Below are 24,927 nucleotides of genomic sequence, written 5' to 3' on the forward strand. Positions count from 1 at the left end.
AATAAGCCATATCTACAAAATGGGTCATCGTGAGGATTAGGTAAACTGTTGGTTGGGGGCACACGGAACACTGCCTAACACCTAGTAAATACTCAGTAAACACTGGTTTTTATTCCTGGAGCTTTCTGCTAAGAAATCTAGAAACCCTGGCCACCTGTGTCTCCAGGGTGAGCCGTCTGAGGTCACCTCCATGCTAATAGGACCTCTTCGTGTCTCTACCTCGCGGGGAGTTTCTGCACACCATTTATTATCATATAATACAATGCAATATAATATCATACATAACATAACATAATATGATGGGTAGGTTAACTTGGAAGCCCTGAGGCGGACCGTGGATGGATGGATAGATGAATAGATACATTTGCACTAAGTATACATACATTATATCATTCTATTGATTTGTAAAAAGTTCCCGGTCTGCCTGGCTGTAATGAGATTTTTGAACTTTGCGTGGCGATCAATGAGTGGAATATTATTGGCCTGGAGAATTGATATACCTGCTCTCAGTGGCTTGTTCTGCTCCCAGGCTGCCCCGGCCCCCCAGGTGTACGATTCCAGCAGACACTTAACCTTTTTTACAGTGTCATCAGGCTAAAAGGAATCTAATAGTGACACAGGACTTGTGCTCAGCACTCTGCCACTATTGCTTTCCTGTCACAAATAATTTATAGCCTTCTATTTCCATCCCTGAGCCTGCACCCCAGCCCTGCCTCCCGCTTTCCCCCAGCTCCCAAGAATCAATAAACTCACACAGCCACAGTGGGACTTCAGGGTGCACAGAGACAGACAGACAGACAAAGAGAAGGGAGACCGACAGAGAGGCAGAGAAAGACAGAGAATGAAACACAGAGGAAAGAATGAGCAGTGGAGGAAGAAGTGGGAGAGGGAAGAAAGCAAGAAGAGGAATAAGAATGTCCCCGGTGCTTTCTTGGTATGTTGGGAGGTCCTCGGTTTCTTCATGAGTTTAACAAACTGTTAATAGGAGTCTCATTACATGCTTTCATTCTAACTCACAGAGCTGATGAAAGTGTTTTGATCTCCCGCTTGGTGGGAGGTGGAGGCCTCCTGGGAATTTAACCAAAGAAAGAGTGACTTCACCTGCCTTGTCATCTATACCCTGAAGTGCCACCACAGCTCCCTGGCATCTACTGGGTCCCGAAGAAGCTATTGCTCATACTGTCTGTGGATCCTTCCAGGGGCCCCCAGGCAGTGGCCCCTAATCTATCTTCCTGAGAGTCTCTCTGACTCACCTCTTCTTGGGTCAGGCTGTGACTCCTGCCTCTGCTGTTTCCCACCTTCTCTGTGCTCTTTCTGGGGCCGCCATCACAGCCGCGCTGGCCAGCTGGACCGTGCTGGGCTGAGGGCCTCCTGCCTGCATCTGGCTCGGTCCCTAAAGAGAAAGCAGCCCGTCCTGGCGGTCACTCATAGGAGGAATACTACTGCTAGTTGTTATTATTATTATTGGCAACATTAGCATTTATTGAGCCAAGCATCATACTGATCATTTACATGCATTATCCTGTTTAATCCTCCCAACAATCCTAGGAAGTGGACAGTAGTATTATCTTATTGTAAGATGAGGGAGTAAGAGACTGCCAAGGGCTTCACAGGCAGGAAGTAACAGAGCTGAGACTCACTCAGAGCCCAGAACCCAGAGCCCATCCCTTTCTTTCCTTTGCCCTAATCACACCCTTGCTAAGTGCCTGAAGTCCCCATGCTGGGCTCAGGCAAAGCCAGAAAGTTGGAGGCGGAAGGGCATCCCTGTGAAGGAGAACGTGCTAGAAAGGGAAGTGATGAGCAGGCGTCCTGACATGTTCCCATGGCAACAGGAAATGGCACTTCTGGGCCCCCCTGAGTAGAGTTATGGCTTCCGGCACTCCCCACTGCACCCTCCGAAGACCCATCCTTGCAGACTTGACTTGAGGGCCAAACCTGCCTGGGGCGTGGAGGCCGTGACGTGTCTGGCTGGCTTGCCGTGTGCCAAGAATGAAAAAGATTGGAAGAGAAGGAGGAGCAACCGGGGGAAATAGTATCAGACAATCACCCAGAGCAATGCTTTCCTTTATCTTTTTAAGCTGTGGTGATATTCCCACACTGGGATATTGTTGGGTTGTGTACAGGATGAAGGGGGGCGATGGATGACTACCAGGTATCCCTGATCTCAGTTCTTAAATTTCCTGAGAGCAGCTCTGGGGACTAGCAAGTGGCCACTGCCTGGGAGGCAAGGATGGACACCAGGAGCATTAGGAACTCACGGAAGGCACCCTACCCAGCTCCTCTCCATGTGCCACCAAGCCCCCATCAGGGAGTAGTGATTTTCTATCACTTGCTGCCTCAGCTAAATCTGCACCGGTGCCCCAGGGGTCAGAGGCTCTGGGTAACAAAGATAGAAACCCCACAAGGCCATCCGGTCATCTGTCTCAGCCAGCCCCAGCCCTGGGCTCCCTTAGTCCAGGGCTCATCAGCCCGCAAGCCAGAGCCACCCACAGCAAGGCCAGTGAGATCCCAGAAGCTTTCGCTGCAATGAATAGGAATGGCTGCTCTGAGCTGTATACATGGCCTGCTTCTAGACTTTTCCTGTAGACCAGTCTACATCGCCCTTAACTACTGTCCGACCTTTCCCGTGGTGATCATGCTCCAAACATTCTCCCAACTCTTGGGAGAGGACCTTCCCTTCTGCTTCGGTGAGAGATAAAGCTGTAAAAGCTCCTTCTCGAAGCTTTTGGCCACCTCAAAATGCACCATCTCTCACCGACTCCTCCTGGTTGGTGCCTCTCCTTGTTCTGTCTTGCTTTCTCCATCATGCACATTCTGTCAGGCAACTTCAGGCCTTCTCTCTTCTCTGGTTCTCCCCCCTTAGCCTGCAAACGTACCCAGGGCTTTCCTACCCCAACCAGCCTTCCCTCCACTCAGCTGCTCGTTCCATCCACCGGCTTCCACACTTTTCTCTCTTCTTTTCTACAGACTTCTGAAGGCAAGAGTCTACTTTCACTGCCTCCCTCTCCTCCCATTCAATCCATAACCTTTCTGTCTGGCTCCTGCCCTAGTTGCCGTGTTGAGACCTCTATCCCCCAAGACCCCAAATCTGTGCCTCTTCTTATTCCCAGTTCCCTCCAATCTTTACATGGTCACTGATGCCGTGAATTATATTCTCCTTCTGGAAATGTTTTTCTCCATCGACTTAGGGAACGCTGCCCAATCCTTATTCTGCCATTCCCAGTGTGACCAATTCTGACCCCTGTGCATGGTCAGGTTTTTTCTCCCAGCCTGTGAAAGTCCAACATCCACTCCTTAGGTCTCTTGCCCCTATGAACGTTCTTTTTCTTGATGGTCTCTTAAATCCACGCTTGCTGTGCCAGCTGGACACTCCCCTACCACCTCAAACACTGCATGTCTGAGACCAAACCCGCCGCCTCCCAGCAGCTCTCCTCCTGACAGCCCACAAACCACCAGCCTTCCAAATACCCAGAATTGGGTTCTTAGAGCCGTGCTTGACTCCAGTTAGGTGCCAAATTGGCCGTTCTACTTTCACGATGTCTTGCAGACTCTTTCTTTCCTTTCCTGCGGTCTTGCCCCTGTATATTGCTTTGCCAGGACCTGTTTGCAAATGTCCCCTCTGGTTTAGACATCACTCGTGGCTGGAGATTCTCTAAACCTGCTTGCTGTATAGCGGGAGAGGTATGACAAAGTAACAAAGAGCACAGAATTTAGAGACTGAGTTCTGACTCTGCCCTAACCAACAGTGTGATTTTGACAAAGCTACTCAGCCTCTGTTAGCTTTGGTATTTAATCTGCAAAACGAGGATAAGAGAATCCCCTTTGGAGGTGGTTGGGAAAATGAACAGTAGCTTATAGAAGTAATATAAATTGCATATGATGGGGGCGCCTGGGTGGCTTAGTCGGTTAAGCGTCCGACTTTCACTTAGGTCATGATCTCGCGGTTCGTGGGTTCGAGCCCCGCGTCGGGCTCTGTGCTGACTGCCAGCTCGGAGCCTGGAGCCTGTTTCAGTCTGTGACTCCCTCTCTCTCTGACCCTCCCCTGCTCACGCTGTCTCTCTCTCTCTCCTAGAAATAAATAAAAACATTAAAAAAAATTAAAAAAAAATAAATTGCATATGATGTTGGCACATAAGAGATGACCAACAAATGGAAAATCACTATTATCATGGTCACTTCCAAGTTCTCAGTCGTCTTTCCTCTTGCTGCTTTGTGTACCTCCACTGCTCCTGGCTGGCTGGTCTGGGCATTTCCCCAGAAGCTCATCCAGCTTCCATACATTGCTCTGTCTTCCTCCAGTTCTTGCTTTTAATGCCCCCACGCACTCCCTCTGCCACGGCCTCTCTGTTCACCTTAGAACCATGTTATTTTTTCCCTGTGAAGGAGACCTTAGAGATTCTGTAGTTCAACCTTTTTGCTTTACAGCTGAAAAGTAAAGGTCCAGAAAGGTAGAATGATATGCCTCTGAGGCCCAGAGAAGTAGAATGATGAGGCCAAAGCTGTGGTGGCCAATTAATGGCAGAGTCAGGAGCAGGATTCAGGGTCCCTGCCACACAGCCTGGTGCCCTTATCGCTATCCTCCATCCCTTGGACCCCTTCGTCTGTTCAGCCGTGGCCCACTTTGAAGGTCTACAGGAAGATCTGCCTCCTCAGTGACTTCTTTCCTGGTCCCCACCTGCAAGGTGGCTGGATTCCTCCCTTGCCTCCCTCTAGCGCTTACAGCCTGGCCCCTTGGGGCTCCTTCGCTTTCTTTGGGTGTGTGTCTTCCCTCCCCAGCTTCACCTCCAGCACTGTGAGGCAGGCAGGCACCTTATCTCTATTGCCTATGAGAACTCAGTTAAATCTGGTTAGAGTGGAGTCTGCTCATGCCCGGCCGGTGTGGGTGAACTTGGCTCTCACGCCTCTCTGCAGGGAGGAGCAACGCCTTTGGAGAAGTTGTTTCAAGGGTGCCTATTTTGACTAGTGGGTGGAGGGGAGCATTCCTTGGTCTTGGCCCCAGCATTGGTCTTTTGCATCCCTGAGCCCTGGACTCCTCAGATCACTGACAAGCAGGCTCATCCCCAGTCCTGGGACGTTTGATCCAGCCCTCTACCCCTGGAGTGCACAGGGTGGATGCCAGGCTTTTCAACTAGGCTGGAAAAGAAGCTGTGGTCCAAGGAAGAGCCCGGAAAAGCAGGCCATTGGGCCAGCAAGCTGGGCAGTAAGTGGGCTCAGGAAGAAGTTGTCCAGGGCCTGACATCTGGCAAAGGGACCATGGGCTATGCTGGACTCCTGGGGACAAAAAGGTCACCTGTGACCCAGTCCTTTTCTGGCTATTTCTTTTTAGCCCAAGAAATAGGGAAATGGCACACTTTCCCCCAACTCTAGAGGACCTCATGCTCCCCAATGGGAAAGCCAGCTCCAAAATGACCTCCAGACCCAAAGAATCTTGTTCCCTGGAAGAGGCTTGCATGTGGTTGAGGAGGGAGGGAACAACAAGTCATCAGGGCAGCCCTCACCCCCAGGAAAGGGAAGGATGCTGTGCTCCACTCACTCTGCGGCCCCCAGTCCTTGCTACCAAAAATCAAGCTGCAATTCAGATGATGCACACCGCAGGAGAGAACACAGACTCCCTCTGTCCAGGGGCACTAGGTTGGATCTGCAGAGCCAACGGGAGGGGAAGTTCGTGCCTTCCAGCAGTCAGTGAGGGCAGGGATGCAGGGAGCAGATATATGAGGAGGGAGCTAGGGAGCTTGGGTGAGCCCCTCTGCAGGGCTGGGCTGGAGCTGGTGCAGGCAGAAGGCATGTGATGTGTGACGCCGTCGTGATGCCGTTGCAGGATCATCAGGACCAAAGTTCAGCAGCCTTTCCACCCAACGCCGGATGGGGCTGGGACGGGAGTGACTGCCCCTGGCCACACCATTGGTAAGAGGGCTCAGGGAAGGAGGGAAGCCGGGCCCCACCCAGGAGAGCCAGGATACCACCCCCATTCCCCTCAAAAAGGCATACCTGCTGAGGCCCAGGACCCCTTTCCCAGCCCACGCTCTCCCTGAAGTCCTAGAGGTTGGGATTTCCGCAAGAGACTAGCTCACCAGGACTGTTCTCTGCTTCTCCACCACACCTCTGTAGCTGCCTCGTCTGTCTCTCTGGCTCTGGCTCTGCCTTCTTCTAAACCAAGATTTTCCTTTAGCTTCTCTTCTCTCCCTTCCTCCTCCTTCTTCATCTTTTGTTATTATCTGATTCTTTCTCCGCTTGCCCCTTTTTCTTTCGTATCTACCTTCTTACTGCATTCTTTTGATTTTTAAATTCTTTCTCTCTTCTCCCCTCCTCTCCCTTCTCTCTCTCCTTTCCTCTCCCTGCCTCTCCCTTTCTCTTTTCTCCTCTCTGTGTGTGTGGCTCTGGATCTGTTCGCATCTCTCTGTTTCACTCCTGATAGCCTCTTTCCTCTTAGCCTGTCTCTTCTTGATCTGGCTGTCTCTCCCTCCTCCCCTCTGTAACTCTCTGCTGCTCCAGCCTCCTTATTTGCTGTTCCATGCTCGTGGCCTCTCCAAGACACGCCCCAGGCCTACCAGAAAACCAGATAAAACACCCTCCCATATTGTCTTCCCTTCGACCCAAGGGTGCTTGGCGCTGCTGCAGCCATAGATGATGCCTGGAGTCTAAGGGGCTGAAATGTGGCTACGCTTTTGCTGCTGCCCCTCTCAGCAGCTGTCCCCTTATCTCTTTGCCGGCAGGAAGTAGAATGCCCCAGAATGTCCCAGCCCTTCCTGAAGTTGGCAGGACCCGTTGTTTGTGAGACTGTTACAACGTATGCTGGGAGGGAGGACTGGGCTTGGCTGTACCTGAGCTGATCACCGCAGAGTGAATGGTTTCACTAGTCTGTGCCCTGAGAGGGAAACTGGGAACTTCTCAAGTGATTTCAAGACCAGAAGCAACTGGAAGAGACGAGCTATGCCCTCCTGGAGAATATCATGACCATTCTCGTGTCTCCCAGAGAGTCAGAGACAGATCTTAGAAAGCCACGGTGTCTGAAGGACGATTGGTAAAGGCCAGCCCAGGGGACTAGAAGCAGTGAGCTGGGGGCTGTTTAGAAGGATTGGCTCAGTCCTGGGGATTGGTGAGCTATACAAAGGGACCTCCTAGGAGCTGTGCTTCCTACAGGACCACTGAGTCACTCTCTAGATTGAGAGTTTCCATCCCTCCTCAGGAAGCGAGTCTGAGGGCCCAGTGAAATCTCTAGGGCTGTGGAGGCCTGGGGTTGACTGGTCACCACTTAGCCTGGGGCTGGACAGAAGTGAATAGCCTGCACTGTGTGTTCCCCTGCGTTCCCCTAAACCTCAGAGGATGAGGGGGAGTATGGGCTTGCCATCCCTCTCAGTCCTCTGCTTCTCTCTGCTCGCAGACTCGGGGCTTTGGTCTGTGATCACAACTGTTATCCTGATGGCCTTTCTTCCTTACTCTCGCCCAGTTCCCAGTACGGCCTCCCCTCCTGTTTCCAGCGCCTCCAATGATCCAGTGGGATCCTACTCCATCAACGGGATCCTGGGGATCCCTCGCTCCAATGGTGAGAAGAGGAAACGTGATGAAGGTAGGGAGGAGGGAAGAGGCGTGGCTTCCCTGTGCATGCTTTGTCCTTGGACTCGGAGCTCCGGTTTCGGCCCGGCCTCGCAGCTGCTCTGCTGGGAGATCAGTTTTTGTAGCACAGCCCAGGTCCCCCCACTGCCCTGCTGGCTCCTGGAGGGGGAGGCAGGCTGCTGGGGGGGCCATCAGCTTCACCATCTGCTCAGCAGCCGTGGTGGCCTCACCTTCCACTGAGACTGCCCCAAATATCCCAGTGGGGTGCCAGGGGAGAAGCGCGAACCAGGTACCTTGGGAGCGTTCAGGAAGTTGGGGGACAGCTGGTCTCTGACCCAAGGATGAAAGACCAATCTACCCTATTCTTACTTGATCCCAACCCATCAAAAGATGGGGGTGTGATGTCACGTGCAGCTGACCCCGGTGTCCTGTCTCTGATCATGGATTCTGCCCCCCATTGAGCTGGACATGGGCCCTCTGTACTCTTCTTCCCAATGGGAGGAGACACCACTCAGGCTCCTCTCTGGCCCTTCCCTTCCGTTCCCTGTAATGTCTCAAGTGTAGCCAGCTGTTAGGCAGGGAGTTCAGGGGAGGGGGAAATGAAGAGGAGGAAGAGAGGGGAAAGGATACACGAAGATGGAGTGGTGGCCATGAGCCTGGGAGAAGGTGCTTTACAAATGCTGGGACGTGAGGGGTTCCTTGGTGACCATCTGGTGCACGAGGCCAGGGCGCAGGGCTGACCGGCCCAGAAATGGAGACACCAGTGTCTGGAGCCCAACCTCATGGTCCCTGCTGGGGAAGCAGGAACCTTCTGAGCCAGGGAGGTCTAGAGACTCTCTAGAATCCTCTAGAGATGAGCATACACGGGGACTGCATATCCCTTTAGCCTGGACAATTTATGCCTTTTGTCTCTGCATCTTGGCCAGTCAGCATCTTCTTTTTCTCTCAAAAATGTCCTGTTTGGGTAATACATCATGTGGCCATCCCAAGTATAGACAAGCCCTTGATTGGGGCAGCTTTAGAGGGGAAGGAACAGAGAAAAGGGACGAAACTGAGATTCCCTGGGCCCAGACAGAGGGAAAAGAGAGTGTGAAAGCCCTGACGGAAGGGACAGAGCAGTGAAGAGGCCTAGGTCTGGCAAGACAGTGATGACCTGGTGCTGGCCTCCTTCCAGAAGCCCTAATGGCCTCGTTTCACAGGGAAACAGCTTGTCTGGCTCTATTTCTCCTTCTTCCAAAATATCCAAACCCATTTGGCTGCCACGGCCTTTGCCACTCACTAAATTTCATTGTGGTTGTTTTGGCGGCCGCCCCTGATGGGCAGGGGGAGGCTTCGTGAAAGGTCCTAAGTCCCAATTCTCCCTGGGGGGCTGACCAAACTCCAGCCTTAGCCAGGCGCCCTGGTTCCCTGAGTGGTGTGGAAGATTCTGCCTCAGGCCCTAAAGGTATCTCCTTGAACCACTAGCTTCTGCATTTTTTAGAGTGTGAGATGTCCAGCAGGCAGGGCAGGGGGAGACCACAGGGCCCCCTATGTCCTCTCGCCTGTTGGTTCTCTCTTGGGACCAAGCATGCCCTCTGCTTCCTGGGCTCCCGTGGGCCATGAGAGATGGCCAGGAGTAGGGAGCACTGGCCTGAGGCTGTGGCCACCCAGCGTCAGGCCCGACTGGCCCAGAACAGACTGCTCTCCTGCCTGCAATAGATTACATCCATTGTTTCAAGCCAATTCAATTCAGTGAACCTTTCCTGTGCATCAGCTGCAAGAAAGGCTACAGGACCCCAAAGCAGAACAAGATATGATTCTTGTCCTTAAGGAGCTTACAGTCTAGTGGGGCGTGTAAAACATGTGACCCCAGAAAGCAGAAAGGTCCATCAGATATCTCTGTGTTGTGATGGAGATCTAGGCCGCAGGCCATGGGAACTCAGAGTCAGGAGGGAGTAACCTGGCAGAGAGGGTGGCATTTTGAGGAGGAACCTGAATGATGGGTGAGGGGCATGTTCAAGGACAGTGGCAGTGTGGAATTCTATCTGGTAGGTGAGCCTTATGACCAAAGCGTGCTGTGGTGGCCGGGTGCAGGCGTGCTTTGGCAGGGTTGCGAAGGCAGTAGGGAAGGGCTGGGAGGTAAGGCCAAGTAGATGGGTTAGGGCCACCGGAGGTTAGGCCAAGACCAGACCAATTAGAAGTCTGGACTTTTTTCTGCAAGCATGAGTAGCCACTGAAAGTGTCTGAGCAGGAAGAGAGGAGAGCAGGGCTGGGTTTGGCAGGACCATCCTCCAGCAGGGTGGCCGTGATGGCAGCAGAGAGACATCTCAGGAGGCAGTTAGTACCTCCTAGGTAAAGGATGATGGGGACTCTCAGGTTCCCCTTACTGCTTAAATGCTTACCTTCTGGGCCCAGCCAGGGGGCAAGGAGGATCAGAGGCCCCACTTCTTTTGGTGGTGGTGGGGAGGATGGTTCTTGGCCTTGACTCCCGCTTCTCTTGACCGACCCCAAACCGAATGGAGCTGCCCTTTCCCTGGTGGAGGCCAGCACCTTTGAGGGAGGTGCTCACCCCCCAGACCACCGTGCACACTTGACTTGTCGGATCCAGGTGGAAGGGAGAGGAAAGGAAAGGAGAGAGCAAAGGCAGACCTTTCACAGCCCTGCCCCCTCCCCCACCCTGGGTGCCTCCAAGCAGCCAGGCCCCGGTTTGCATTAGGGAGCAGCTCAGATGATTAAGAATGGGAGAGATAATTATGTGTCAAGATGATGTAGCCCAAGTCTGCACTCAGGCCAAGGTAGCACAGCCGCCGGCAGGCCGGTAGCAGGAAGCAGCCTCAGGCGTGGGCTACAGACACCCAGGTGTGTCCTTCAGCTACTGGGCCAGCACTGCAGGCTAAGAGAAAACTGACTCGGGCACTGAGGGGCATTGGGATGAGAACGGGGATCCGTGTCAAGGGACTAGACCTCGGGGGAGCGGAGGGGCATATCTCCCTCCAGGAGGACCCCGCTGCTGCCTCTGCCAGGCTGGCCCTCCTTTGGCCGCACACACTGTGGCTTCTCTCTAGAAGTGCCGTGCCCCGAGGACAAGCTGTGAGCCTCTCTGTCCTCAAGGAAACCGCTCCCACTCCCGCCTCTGGGTACAGTGCGGCCTATTCTTCAGCTCTAACAATGTCACGGTGGTGGGCATTAGCGAGGACAATCACTGCAGCGTGTGCTGGCATTATTGGAGACAATCTCAGCAGTAGTTATTGGTGTTCACAGTGATAATACCCAGAGCGTTATTGGCATTGGCACTCGGAATATGGACAGCGTTATTAGTATCTGCAGCAATCATATCTGTGGGGATATTAGTAAAGGGCCGATCAGCTGTGACTCTGGGGAGAAAGGAAACTGACAGTGAGCCTGCTTGAGACGCCTTCTCACACCCTGGCCATTGGAAGTGTGGAAAAATTCCCGAGATTTCCTTTGAGAAACGTGCTGGTCAGGAAGCTTTGACACCCTCCACCTACCTGAGTCCAAGAGCTCCTAGAATGAGACAGGCAGATGGGCCAGGGTAGATGAGGAAGCTATGCCATGAAGTACCCAGAAGACAGATTGTCCATCAGTCTGAAAAGGTAGGTCCCCACTTAGTACCCGGCTAAAATCTTTGCCTCTTTTTGGCTACAATTTTGGGCAAGTATATTAGGGTCCTCAGGAGGGACACTGCTTCCCTGAAGGTTACATTCTCTGCTTAAGTGGCCGGAAGATACAGACCCTCATATTTTTTCAGGCTGGAAAAACAAAGACCTTTGCCTTTACCCAGTTGCTTTCGGCTGTAGCCCAAAACATTGTTGTCCATCCGTGTTGGTGAAGCACGGAGAAATTACATAACTTGTCCAGAAACCCAAATGAAGTCATATGGTAGGAGTCTGTTGATCTATGCGAGGGGAGGTGTGTTGGTCTCATCCTTTGATGTGTGCGATTGCAGGGGACCGTGATTTTGCATTCCATTAATTAGGTGCACAATGAATTGTGCAGTTGAGTGGTGCCAACCCGGTGCAGTTGTGCGTTTGCAGACAGGGCAGGTTTGCACGGCTGCTAACGGCTCAGCCCTGTCACTGCCTTTAATAGCTCCCTTCTGCTCTGGATGAAGCTGTAACTGGAAAAAGAACCTTATTTCCTTAGTTAGTTTCCCTCCTCGAAGTCCCCAAATGTGTTGCTCAGGTTAGACTTGGAACAAGTGAGGGGATTAGGCTGTGAAAATGAGCAGTGCCTGCCCTGTCCAGGAGCCCCGGCTTCAGGCAAGGGGAGGCTGCAGAGACCCCCCTGCGAGAAGGAGGGTGGGGGCCAGCAGGGTGGAGGCCAGCAGGCGGTCCCCAGAGGGGCATGGGCAGGCAGTGCGGCTCAGAAGGGAAGGGTGTGGGGTCTGGAGTGAAGCACACCAGGTTTGAATCCTAGGGCCTTGGGGCAAGTCACTTACCCTTCGTCAGCTCAGCCTCCTCTGTAGAACAGAGATGGGAACAGCACTCCTTTCGCGGGGAATGTGGAGAGGGCTACACAAAGTCACGGACGTGGTGTTGAGCCAACTCCGTCTTGGAAGATGGGTTGTCGGGGGTCTGTGGGGAAGACCTAAATGGCAGGCTTATGGTTTGAGGAGAAAGAAAGTCGTGTCAGAAGTAAACATTTGGGCACAGGCTCCCTAATCTTGGTGCGGGAAAAGCTAATGCTGGGATGAGCCAACCTGGCTAGGACCAGGGCATTGGGGGAGAGATGTCAGCCTCGCCTGTGTGACTTGGGAGGACCTTTCTGTATCTCTGCTTAGTCATCTGCTCTGTGGTTACCTGGATGGGCTGCATGTCATCTCTTAGCACCCACAGGCATTTTAGATGTGTGTAAATAAATCCAGGACCCCCTTCTTTTCTAACATGGCAGCACCCATCCCTCTGTCCTTTCCTGTGCATTTCTGCTCCCACACGTAACTTTTATTTATCTAGGGAAACATGTGTTTGTTGTTTTATGGACACCATGTAATTTTTTACGTGGTTCATGCAAATATGGGTATGCGTGTTTCTTTTCTACCATGCTGAGATCTTTGGGTGAAAAGGGGGTGTGGCACACCATGCACTGGGCAGGCGTGCAGTCTTCTGGGTGGTGTATATACTTGGAGAGATGACCAGATACGAGCATGTCCACCAGTACTAGTGAGCTGGGAGAGCTCTAAGCTAGGCCTGAGGGTGTTACGGGTCCATGGTACTAAGACACAGGTGTGCATATAGAGTTTTGCCCAAAGGGCCCCGTAGATATCACCTTGCATTCTGTTGGCAAGTGGATGGGCTGTCCTGAGCCTCCAGGTTTGCTTGCGGCCGAAGGCTGGGGAGACTGAGGCTGGGAACCCTTAAACCCTCAGGCTGTGTGGGAGTTGTGGCTCAGAAGCCTCATGGCCCCTTGAAGAGGAGCCTGGTCTCCCGGTCTCAGGGTCTCGGTCTCCTACCTGCCTGTCTTTCGGGATCTCTCAGTGTCTGTCTGTCTCTTATTTGCTCTAGTCGAGGTATACACTGGTCCTGCCCACATTAGAGGAGGTGGAGGTTTGCATCTGGTCTGGACTTTAAGAGGTATGGGGGCCAGAGGGAACATGGTGTGGGGGTCAGGGGAAAGAGTGGGGGGCTGGGGTGGCGGTTAGAGATTGTTCAGACAGTGGGCTCCCAAGAGCCAGGGAGCAGAGAAGGAGGAGGTGGGTCAGGCTTCCATCGGAAAACCAAGAGGCTAACAGAGTCCCGGGGCCTGGATCAGTTCCGCCATGGGCCACCTCTGGGTTCAGGGGGCGGAGATCCCGGGGGCCTAGAGGGTCAGGCGCTCAGTGGATGGGGGTACTTTTCCCAGCCCTTGGAAAAACAAAGAACAGATCGGGTAGTAAAACAAAAGCAAAGGAGACCTGGAAGCACCTGACAGCCCTAATTCATCACGGCCCAAGTTTTTTCCTGTGTTCCCATTATATTTGTTTGTAAAAGTGGAAATCAATTTTGAAGGTAATTTTCTGGAAAGAATGGAAGGGAGGTGGGAGGGCCGGATAAGGCAGAGATGGTAAAAGGAAAAATTTAGGCCAGGCACAGCCCAGGGGCAGCTCTTGGCAAGGTGAAAGAAAATTGCATATTCAATCTCCATCCATGAATCTCCCTCACTGCTGCCCGCCTCCTGCTTGAAAACAATGAAGGCTTTTTCCCAACGCTGGGCAGGGCCTCGGTATCAGCCCCACTTTAACTTCAGGGTCATTAATTCCCTGATTATTGAAGGAGAAGAGAGGGTTGCAGCACCGTCAATTCCAAAGGCACACCCCCCCCCCCATGTGATCGGGCCGGGCTGGGGTGGGGCGGGGGGCAGCCCGGGTGAGGTGAGGTGTTGTTGCAGAAGAGCAAAGGGGTGGGGAGGGAGGAAATGGGGAGCCAACCGGACTGAGGGGGAAGAAAGCCAGGAGAGGGTGGAAGAAGGCAGTCATTACTGCATACCTCTGTTGTGTTGTTATTGCAAATTAAAAGTAGCATGTTCCACTCCACAGCTATCTTTGGGGAGGGAGGGGCACCGAGGGAGGTGGGGGATCTTATCATTGCTTCTTCAGCAGACCAGCCGTGGTGTCACCGTGTGAGGTGACATTTGAATTTACAATTCCGCTGAGAAAAGCCATTAATTCACAAATTAACATTTCTCCCTCTCCCTCTCTCTTTAACACTCTCTCCCTCTCTCACATGGATGTGCAAGCAATTGAAAAGACAAAGGAAATAGCCTTAAGGAAGAGACTTTACTGCTAGTCTGTCTGTGCTGAGATTGCTACCCCTGCTTCCAGAGAGATAAACCAATTACCTGAGCAGCCCTGCTCCTGGCCGCCCGCGATCGCCTCCTTTTGTAGGCTGCCTCTGCGGCTGGATTACACTCAGTGTATCTCATTAATGTAAACCAGGCGTGCCCTGGTCACCAGTCCCTCTTCCCTACGCTCTTTCTGGAGGGGCAGCGGGAGGAGTGCTGGTGTCAGAAAAGGCAGACAAGGAGGACCCCGGGGAAGAGGAGGGGCTGCACCGCCCAGCTTGCCAGGCCTTGGGACTTGGGGTGCGCCCGCCGCCGTCCTGGAGGAGGCGGATGGGGGAAGCCTGCAGGTGGGCCCTCCTTGGCAGGCTGGCATGGGTGGTCATTTAGAGGCAGAGGCAGGAGCCAGGGCCTGACCCGCTCAGGCCCGCAGCGCCCTTTTCTGTGGCCTTTTGGTCCAGATGCGGAGGACTGGCAGAAGCAGAGAGGGACCTGCGCACTCCTTGCATGGAAGAGCTTAGGGAAGGTTTGTCGAGTGTTCACCATGTCAGTGGGCCAGGATTCGGCCTGAAGGAGCTGGTAGGGGTGCCGAAGAGTGTCCAGAAGACTCCTTGAGGCTGTACCATGTTGCGGATTCCTTACCTTAAACCCGGCACTCAGGCACAGTTATGTCCGTTTGCCACATGATCTTTACGCCTGTACCCACCTTCCGCTCCCTGTCCCGGAGAACACCCACCCTGCAGGGTGGCCCCAGGGGGCACTGTGCTCTCAGAACGCTGGCGTGAGTTTACATCACGGGCAAGGGGATCATGGAACCTCTTTTGGCTTTCACTCTCCTCCAGGCCCTGGCCAGGCACTGTAAGAAAACATTATCTTGGCAGAGGGAAGCTGAGCAGTTTGAGTTTAAAGGAAACGTAGATGTATTCTGCGGATTGTCGCTGGGATTATATGGTTCCACATGCATGATGGTACCTAGCCCAGGTCTGCCCCTCATGCAGCAGGCCCTGTGATAGCCCAGAAATCAAGTCTACATGAAGGTGGTCATTTGTCTAGACAAGCGCCTGAGTTTAACTGCATCGACCCAGCTCAGCCTATGTTCATTTTCCAACAAATATTCAAAACCTGGCTAATGTCCACTCCAGTCCAAACAAGAGCTAAGCTTCAAAGGTCAGCATTCACTAAGCCACCAAAAAAAAAAAAAAAAAAAAAAAAAAATCCACTTATGAACACACATTCATTGTTATGATTATATCTTCCTAGTAACCTGGGAAATTAGACAGTTCATACCTGAGGGGGGACTTTTTCTATCTTAGTTGGATCACATATTTTAGCCAAACTTTCTGGGTAATGTTGGCCATGAGCCTGTTGAATACTGACCCATATCATTATACAGAGGTAGGGGTAGGTCATGCTGATATTTTACTAAGACCTTCTACCTTGTCATCTGTGCTTACGTGGATGTATTTATTTCTGTGGGGGAAGTACCAGAGTTTAGCCATGGTTGTGTGTAGTGGACATAGATGCATGAATTTGTACATAAATCCCTGTGTTTATGTCAGAGACCAGTAGCCCGATCATTAACCAGTGGAGTTTACCAGCCAGTTCATTCTGCTGTGGATAAAGAGTTCTATCTGGTTGTTTGAGGAAGTATGTTGAGATTTAGCACAAAAGAGAACTTTTTTCATAGGATGCCAAAAAGTCAGAAGAGATAGGTTGACTCTCCCCCACCCCCCAGGAGAGAAGGTACAGACTGGCAGAAGAGGGCGCTGTAGGTGCCCCTCCGCCACTGGAAATCGGGGTGGGTGAAGTACAGCCTCGCAACTTTCCCAGCAAAGGCCTCCTCCTCCCCTCACCCCTGTGTCTATACGCTCATGTGCACATGCATGCTGGCCCATCTTGTCAGAATAGGTCTTCGATCCTAGTCTCCCACTCAGTGACTACCTTCCAGCCCTGCAGGTAGGCATCGTTCTCCTTCCTGCACCGGCAAGGGCACCCGGCGAGAAATCCGCTGCCTCAGCTCTGCCCTTCTCCCCCAGCACAGGCTGTAGATGCAGGAGGGAAGAGGGAGGAGCCAGGCCCCCACTGCTCTCGGGCTCACCTTCCCAGGCGCCTCCTCCTCTGCAGGCCAGGGGGCAGCTGGGAAGTGCAGGGGCAGGGGGTCGCTTCAGAAAAAGGGCTCGGGAGGCAGGTGGGCTGGGGAGGCCCAGATTGCTGCCTGTTGGAGGAGTGGATTCGAGCAGCCTACCGGACCTTTGCTGGCTACCTGCGAAGGACCCCTTCCTTGCCTGCCTTCCTCAGGGCCATGGTGGCCACGGGGCTCTCCGGAGACCCTCCCCATTCTGCCCTGTGTGGGGGTGAAAAGGCAAGGAGGGTTGGGGGAGGGCTGGCCCTGGCTCTGGGGCTGGGAGACAGATCACGAGCCTCAGAGCGGAGTTGCAGCAGAGCCAGTAATTCAAACCATCCTGACCCTTCGGTGAACCTGAACCTGCTGACCTTGACAACACCAGACAAGGGAGGCCTCACAAACCTCAACCTGCGCGAAGGCCTCGCCTTCCCTCCCTCCCTTACTTGGAGCTCTGTGGCCCAGGCTCCTAATTTGGCTGTCCCCACCAAATGTCAGCATCTCTCCCTCCCTGAAGTGCCTGTCCCCCAAAGCACCCTCTGTACTTGGCTCCACTGGACACAGTGCATGGGCATCTCCCAGGGGGATGGGGGGAGGGAGGCCATGGAATTCTCCTTTAAACAGGGGTTTTAAAAAATGTTTATTTATTTTTGAGGAGGAGTGAGAGAGAGAGACAGAAAGAGAGCACAAGTGGGGAAGGGGCAGAGAGAGGGAGGGAGAGAATCCCAAGCAGGTTCCCAGATGTTAGCGCAGAGCCCAACTCAGGGCTCAATCTCAGGAACCCGAGATCATGACCTGAGCAGAAATCATGAGTTAGATGCTTAACTGACTGGGCCACCCACGCGCCCATAAATTGGGCTTTTACACCTTGCCCCTTCTCCTTCTGCCTGAGGCTTCATCTTTTTCAGAAACATGGAGTGTGTGTGTGTGTGTGTGTGTGTGTGTGTGTGTATATACCCATGCACGCGCATGTGCACGCGTGTGAGGTCTGGATGCACACAGGGGCGGGGATAAGATGTGATGGAGACAGAGCGGACAGAGGAGGGGAGAAAAGCCCGAGGAAAGTAGCCACAGGAACCTGCATTAAAGTAAATGCAGTTTATGAAGTTTATGCTTTCCTCCTAGGGAGAGCTGGATTCCGTCCAACAACCTCTCAGAGCCTGGCGAACAGCTCCTGAAGCAGAAAGTGCAGGCAGGAGCTCGAGCAAGCCAGTGACAGAGGGAGAGACTGCATGGACTCTCTCTCTCCTCCCTCTTCCGCTGGCTCACACAGACCTCCCTAGGCCACTGCAAAGTCTGGGCCTGGGGATGGGGGTTGGTTGCAGACGGTGTGTTTGGTAGGAGTGATTGCAGGACCTTCACTTTCTTTCCCTCGCACTTCCCCAGCCCCGCACCTTCGTCTCCTTTGGTGGCATGGCCAACCCAGACAGACGGGCGACGTGGACGCCGGGGTGGACTGGTGGTGTGGCAAGCTGGGCCGAGGGCCGTGCGGGCAGTGTGGCCCCCTGGGGCAGCCGGCTTGTGGAAACTGCTCTGGGCGAGGGACAGTGCAGAGCAGATGGCCTTGGGGTGGTAGACGTGCGGCCTGAGTAGTAAAAAGGACTGGAATGTGGTGTCCCAGGGAGCTGCCTTTTTTTCTGATGCTGAGATTTTCTCCGGTACCTTGGTCTAGGCCAACTGGGTACCTCGCAGCTACTGAAGGCAGCTGCTGGAGGCTCTTAAGCAGAAACAATTAGAGACAGTCTTTTTTTCTGGGAATTCAGAGGAAACAAATGGTGGACAAGATTAGGATACGGGTGTTCTCAGAGGGACTTATAAGCAAGGTGGGACAGCTGCCCTTCTAGATGTTTCTTCGCATGTGGGTACACTAATAATGTGTAAGTGGGCCAGGATCCTTGACTTGGAGGAAAGGGGAGTGTCTGGTCGAGGCGGTGGCTCCTGTCGGGGGCCTGGCATTCCCTTGCCCCTGTGCCTCATCTGGGGATGGGATGGGGGGAGGAGAAGTCTGGCTCCTGCCTCTTCCTGGGAACTCTGTGGCCCTATTCAAGTTCTGCCTGGAGCTGGGACAGAGGAGGACAACAGAAGCAGAGTCGTCGGAAGGCAGGGTGTCCAGAGAAGAGTCAAGGGGAAAGTGTAGGGTGGGCACAAATTGCTGATGGTGAAGGGCGCTCTGGAAGCCGGGAGATGCCAGGCATGGAGGGGGGCAGCAACTGGCCAAGGATGGCTCTCGCCCTTTCTCTCCCCTTCTCTCCCCTTTCCCCTCCCTCCTTTTCTCCCTCCCTCTCCTCATCCCTCCCTTCTTCCCACCACACATCTTTATTGGTTCTGGTAATAGCGTTGATTTGCATGTCAGGCAAAGCCTTGCTACACACACAAAAAGAAAACCCCAGCCGTGGCGGTGTGGCAGTGTCAGCTCTCGCTGTTGTTCGACAGTGTAAAATTAAATTAATAAAGCCCCCAACACAGGAAAACATAACAGGAAATTAATGGCCTTTACTGTCGCTCTGATGCAGTCATTTGCAACCCTGCTTTCCGCACCAAAGACTTCATAAATGCAAGCAGTTTCTCTAAACAAGCATACTTAGGGCGGCCTGGTATGTAATTTTTCGCCTTGCTTGTGTCCTTTGAGCTAACAAAGCCCCCTTCCCTCCTGGCTCCAGAGAGCTTTCTCACTGGTTCTGGTCGCAGCTGGAACCCAGCACTGGGCAGGAGGCCCCAGCCCCTCCCTGAGAGCCCACAGAGGGCTGAAGGAGGCCGCAGGTCCCACACAGACAGACCCTCAGCCAGCCCTCCTTCCCCACTGGCGGCCAGGGAGCCCGGTGTCCCGGGCCTCTGCCAGCAGGAAGACACAGCCCATGGTCTGCGGCAGGAAAGTTGATTGCTCCGGGGAAGTCACCCAGTCCGGCCCAGTATTCCTCTTTCTCTGAGCATTTCAGTTCTCTCTCTGCTACCTGCTTGTTCTCCTCCATCAGTGCCTCTGGCCTTCCCTTCCCTCCAACTTCATCTCTACCTGCTCACCCTCCTTCTACTTCATAGATGAGTCACACAGACTCATGCTGGCTGTGTGTTCGCTCTGGGCGCCCACACCCTTCTTTGCCACAGGTAACCTGGGAGCTTCTGGGAGGAGCGAAGGGACCATCTCATTCAGGATGGGGAAAGTAACTGTACTGGTATAAATTCTCTGTGGAGTTCTAGGTCTCCGCCTTATTTCCCTCTCACCTACTGTTTGGTTACGAAACATGAGGGCCCTAAATGATCATTCAGGCCGTCCCTCCGTCCTTGGGCAAATTTCCTATAGACTAGTTCTGAGAGTCTGTGGTTTTGCTTTGGTGTGTAAATAACGGGATACTGACAAAACTTACACTTACTTCTCTGGGGAGCCTTGTATCAGTGTGGGCCCAAGTGCCCACTGTGTCGCGATGTATGAGAGGAGCACGTAACAAGGACTTGGGTCTCCAGGAACTTACGATCTACTGGGGGAGGCAAGACTATCACACATCAGACAATAAGCTATTAATTAAGTGCTGAACCATGCGGCTGGGCATTCAATAGGAATCCGAGAACGTGGCTAGAAGGGCAAGCAGGAGGTGGGACTTGAGCCTGGGAGTGGCCAAGATGCAGAGAGACTGTCTCCAGAGACCCCTCCCATGTGGAGGGGGGCCAGTGGCTGTGCTGATGGTGGTGACAAGGCAAAGACTCGGATTCTTAAAGGTCATCTGATCTTATCTGTCAGCCACATAGACCTCTCCCTTCCGGCAGTTCTGCATGACAGGCCACAGCCCCTGCCTGGACATAGGACACAGATGGACAGTTGTCATTGTTAGCAGCACTGCCTTTATACTGAGTCTGGGTAGTGTTGAGGGAAGCACCTTGGAATCCAGACGTCTGGATGTGGGGTCTCTCTTTACTCCTTGCTTGCTGTGGGACCTGTGACTATTTACATTATCTCTCTGAATCTCAGTTTCCTCACCTTTAAAATAGAGACAACAATATCAACCCCTTCGAGTGGTGGTGAAGATCTCCCTTTGACACTCTCTCTTCTCTCCCTCCCTTCCATTCATTGCACCTGATTTGCTGAGTGTCCGTAAAAACACTGGGTTGAGCCCTAGGTGGAGTTTAGTTTCCTGCACTTGAGGAAGGTTTTCCACCATCCTGGTTACCCATGTCTGAATTCATTCATGACAGTCAAAGTCCCTCCTACATGAACACTGAACTCTACAGTCTAGCCAATGCCAAGATCAGTAGAACCATTGTCGCCCTCCATCTGGAGATTCTATGTCCATACTGTAGCCTGAGATTATGTTCGATTTTTTTAGCAGCTCTGTCAGACTCAAGATCATATTGAGTTCGTGGTCAACTAAAACCTCGAGATCTTTTTCACATCAATTGCTATCAAGCCAGGTCTACCCCATTCTGCACTTGTATAATTGATTTTTTTTAACCTAAACATAGGGCATTCCATTTATCCCTGTTGAATTTCATCTTGTTTGGGCTCTTAATTCCACCTGATTAAGATCACAAGGATGTCTTCTGTAGCATCATCCTAGTAAGATTTTTTTTTTACAAGAATTATTGGCCTCTAATATAAAGGAGAGGGTTAAGCATCCAACTCTTGATGAGATAGAGCCCTGCATTGGGCTCCCTGCTGGGGGCATGGAGCCTGCTTAAGATTCCCTCTCCTCCAGTCTCTCTGACTCTCTTTCTCTCTCAAAATAAAGAAATAAACTTTAAAAAATAAAATAAAGGAGAGACAATGCCCCACCAGGGGGAACCTCCCTTCTGGTTGCAATAAATGAGTACTCTTGAGCCAAGCAGCCATCAACCATTTCACTTTTCTTCAACTTGTCCATAAAATTAGGAAGGAGATTCTTTGTGAAATGTTTACATTCACAACATCCACAGCATTTCCTTAATCGATTAAAGAATGCAATTTAAGTTGGTGAGAAGATCGAGTGTCTGCTATATATCAAACAGGGCAGGACTGATTTACAGAAGTAAATAGCATGCAGTTCTTGACTGCAGGAAGCTTCCAATCGAGTCGGGAGATAAATGGGTACATCACTCTACAAGCAGAATGTGATAGGTGCTATGATCAAGGTACAAAGCGCTACGATGACTGTGCTAAAAGAAAGAGAAAGTGGTTGCTTCCAACCAGGGCAGTTCAGGAGGTTTGCATTTGATCTATGCCTTGGTATCTAATGAATGTACCACAAATTCTCAGTGAGTGCGTGCGGGTTCCAGGACGTCACCATGTTCCTTCCTGGTGCCCACAAGTTAGCTGTATAATAGTTTCTCCTAAAGGATTTCCAGACTTTAGTATTAAATTTATTAGCGCATTTTTCACAGAAGCGTGCCTTTCGCCCTTTTGCAGGGCAGATAGCACTGAATTTTGTCACTGCTTTGTCCGTTCATTGTGACTTCTCAAGGATTACCAACAAAACATTTAGGATCCTATCTGCTTCCCCCCCAGGGTCCTGGGGCATGAATTACCTGCGTCTGGGAAAGTTAAGTCAATTAAAATTGTTAGGAGTCACCTGTCAGGCCCCCTCCTGACCTGGACAACTCCTGCTGGTCCCATTTCGAAGATTCTTTCTTTGATGGAGAAGGCTAAGCCAAGCTGAGGGTCGAGAAGTTCTGCCTTGTCTCCCCTCCCCCCCCTTTTTTCTCAGTATTACCTCCCCTTTGCAAGTACTGAGCCTAAACCTGCCTTCTTTTTTGTTCTTTCTTCAAACATAGCTATGAAGGCCCTTTTTTGTTGTCTCAGCTTGTTCTGGGCTTTTGTCTTCTTGACAGGTTCATGCTACTCTCATATCCATCCTTGGTTATGGTCCCCTCCTTCCATCTGTTGTATGTCCTTTATAAGAGGGGAAAAAAAAAAAAACTTCTGTTTGATGATATGTGCAATACATGCTCGTTGTAAAATATCTAGAAGATATGGTAAAATGTTTTTTAAAAAATCACCCCTAATCTCATTACTGAGAGATAACTGCTGTTAAATTTGGTATAATCTTTATAGTCTTTTTTTTCTTCTGTGCATATATAATTTTTTATCAAAATTGGAATGTTACTGTATATACAGCATGTGTCTTGCCATTTTCCCTTAACATTCTATAGGACCATTTTCACATATCATTAAATATTCTTTGAAAACATGATTTTTTAATGGCTGCATAATCTTCCACTGTTCGGTGTGCATGTCCTTTTAAAATCTAGGCTCATCATATTTTAAAGCTTATCCGTGTGCAACAACAATGATTTTCTTTAAATGTCCTTCTCCTTCAAACCCTCCCCCACTCCAACCCCCTTTATTTTGTCAGATTGATTATTTAAGCTTGTAGAGGCGGACTTTCATTTTTAGAGCACCCTGTCTTTATGGAATTAAATTCCCTTGTAGAATCTTTTGCCGTGGGATCACATGACCATTCTTTCCCTCCACATGTAGCAGTCTGTTTTCCTCAAGTTGGATTCTGCCCAATGCCTCCTTCCTTTGCTACTGTCAAGTCCAGACATGGCTGTTTTCTCCCCAGATCTCCATCACTTCCTTTTTATCGGTTTTGGTTTCTTGGTCAGAATTAAGTAGCTCAGAATGGTGTAACTGAGAACCTCAGTCCCCATCCTAACAATGACTAGCTGTGTGATATGGGAAATTATTCACCCTTTCTGAGCCTTTTTTTTTTTTTTTTGGTCTCTAAGAGGGGATCATATTAAATGATCTCCATAATAATTTATAGCTGTAAAATGCAGTAACACAGAATCCAGAGTGGCAATTTCCTTTGTTGCTTCTTTTTTCTTCTAAAAGGTAAACTGTTGAGCAAGGCAAGCTAAGAATTTACCAGCCTTTGCTTCTGGAATTCTGTTGGATGAATCAGCCAACTTTTTTTTTTTTTTTTAAATCACCTCAGGCCCTGTACTAGGTTTACAAAGACAAAAAATATGGGTTTCTGCCTTCAGAATAGTCACAGTTTAGTGGGAAAAGAAAAAACAAACAGAAAAATAACCATGATAGGGGCACCTGGGTGGCTCAGTCAGTTGAGCATCCGACTTTCGCTCAGGTCATTCATGATCTCACAGTTTGTGAGTTCGCCGCATCGGGCTCACTGCTGTCAATGCAGAGCCCGATTCAGATCCTCCGTTCCCCTCTCTCTCTCTGCCTTTCTGCCGCTTGCATGCTCTCTCTCAAAAACAAACATTAAGAAAAATAAGCATAATATAGATTCTAAACTTGGCTCTCCATTAACTGTCCATTGTAGATAATTTGGAGCAAGGTATCTTTCTATCCCTTGGTTTCTCCAGATTATGAACTCAGCTGCCACAGGCACATTGCCTGGGTTTGCTTCTGCCTCTTCCATCACTTGTTAGCTTCATAACCTTAGGAAAATTCTGGAAGCTTTGAATGTCTATTTCCTCACCTATAAAATGGAGATGATAGTGGAAGCTTCCTGCTTAAGTTCTGGAGAAAATTAAATGAGTTAATATATGTAGAGCTCCTAGATGAGTGCCTAATATATAGTAAGCACTTAACGTTAGTTGCTGTTATTGTAAGGATTAAATCAGCATATACATGTTACGCATAGTGTCTGCTACTGTAATAGAAATTGGATCGATTTCAGTTATTATTATTATTATTATTATTTCGACAATAGAGGTTTGGATAGATGGCTAGTGGAACACAGAGAAAGAAGAAATTAATACTGCTGAGGGAGGAGCTAGCCACCGGCTGGCATAATTTTGAGGAAACTCAATCCAGAAAAGCTTATGGGACTTGGACAAGGCCATGTAGCATTGAGCGACAAAACCAGGATTTCGAATCAGATGTTACCCCCAGACCCCTGGTCCGGCACTATGTTAGGATCTCTAATGCAGTTTAGTGTCCCTAGAGGCACATGGGTGTGAATGGGCATAGCAAGTCTAAGGTTAGGCAGACCAGGCAGCCACCCCTACTCTCCCCCCTACCATGAACTCACTGAGTGTTTAGAGGCTGAGCTTGGTCAAGAAGAGCAGGTGGTTTGCCAGGGCTAGAAGGCTAGGCAGAAGCTAGTCTTCCTCAGAGTCTAAGCTTTGAGCCATATTTCCAAGGGCTTCTTGATGCTCTCTCCTTGAGCTTGGCTTGGCCAGGGCAGACCCACAGATTATCCGGTTTAAGGATGGGAGGCAACGGGGGATGTCACCCCACGTCTCCTTGGACAGTGTTCTGGCCTGCACACTCTCCAGCCTGGGCCTCGCAGCCCTTCCCAGTACATGGCGGCCCTGTTCCTGCCAATTTCTCCTTCCCTTCAAGCTTCCCCTCTTCCATCCATCTTCTCCCACTTTCCCCCTCCCCTCTCCTTTCCTCTTCACTCCCTCATACTTCTTCCCTCTCTTTCCCCCTTTCCTCTGCCCTCCCCATGGCATGAATCCCCCCTCTTCTCCCCCCCCCCCTTACAGCGGCCCACTGGTCGCTGGGAACTGCGTTGCATCCGCTGCATCCGCTGCATCCGCGCTCCATGCGTGGGAGGGCC

The 24,927-nt window shown here is 51.3% G+C and overlaps 1 protein-coding gene across 2 annotated transcripts in view; it reads left to right on the top strand.

Moving 5' to 3' along the window:
* PAX2 (paired box 2) overlaps window positions 1–24,927 on the top strand; it is an 87,315-nt gene that overhangs the window by 35,099 nt on the left and 27,289 nt on the right. Inside the window, exons 5-7 of one of the 2 annotated variants that reach the window (XM_077748396.1) lie at window positions 5,819–5,904; window positions 7,448–7,567; window positions 13,056–13,124. In XM_077748396.1, the coding sequence (XP_077604522.1) occupies window positions 5,819–5,904; window positions 7,448–7,567; window positions 13,056–13,124 (275 nt within the window). The remainder of the gene's footprint in view (window positions 1–5,818; window positions 5,905–7,447; window positions 7,568–13,055; window positions 13,125–24,927) is intronic. The other variant, XM_077748397.1, reaches the window with a different exon arrangement.

This window comes from Crocuta crocuta, unplaced genomic scaffold (assembly GCF_008692635.1).
Source record: "Crocuta crocuta isolate KB4526 unplaced genomic scaffold, BGI_CrCroc_1.0 scaffold619, whole genome shotgun sequence".
Classification (NCBI taxonomy): Eukaryota; Metazoa; Chordata; class Mammalia; order Carnivora; family Hyaenidae; genus Crocuta; species Crocuta crocuta.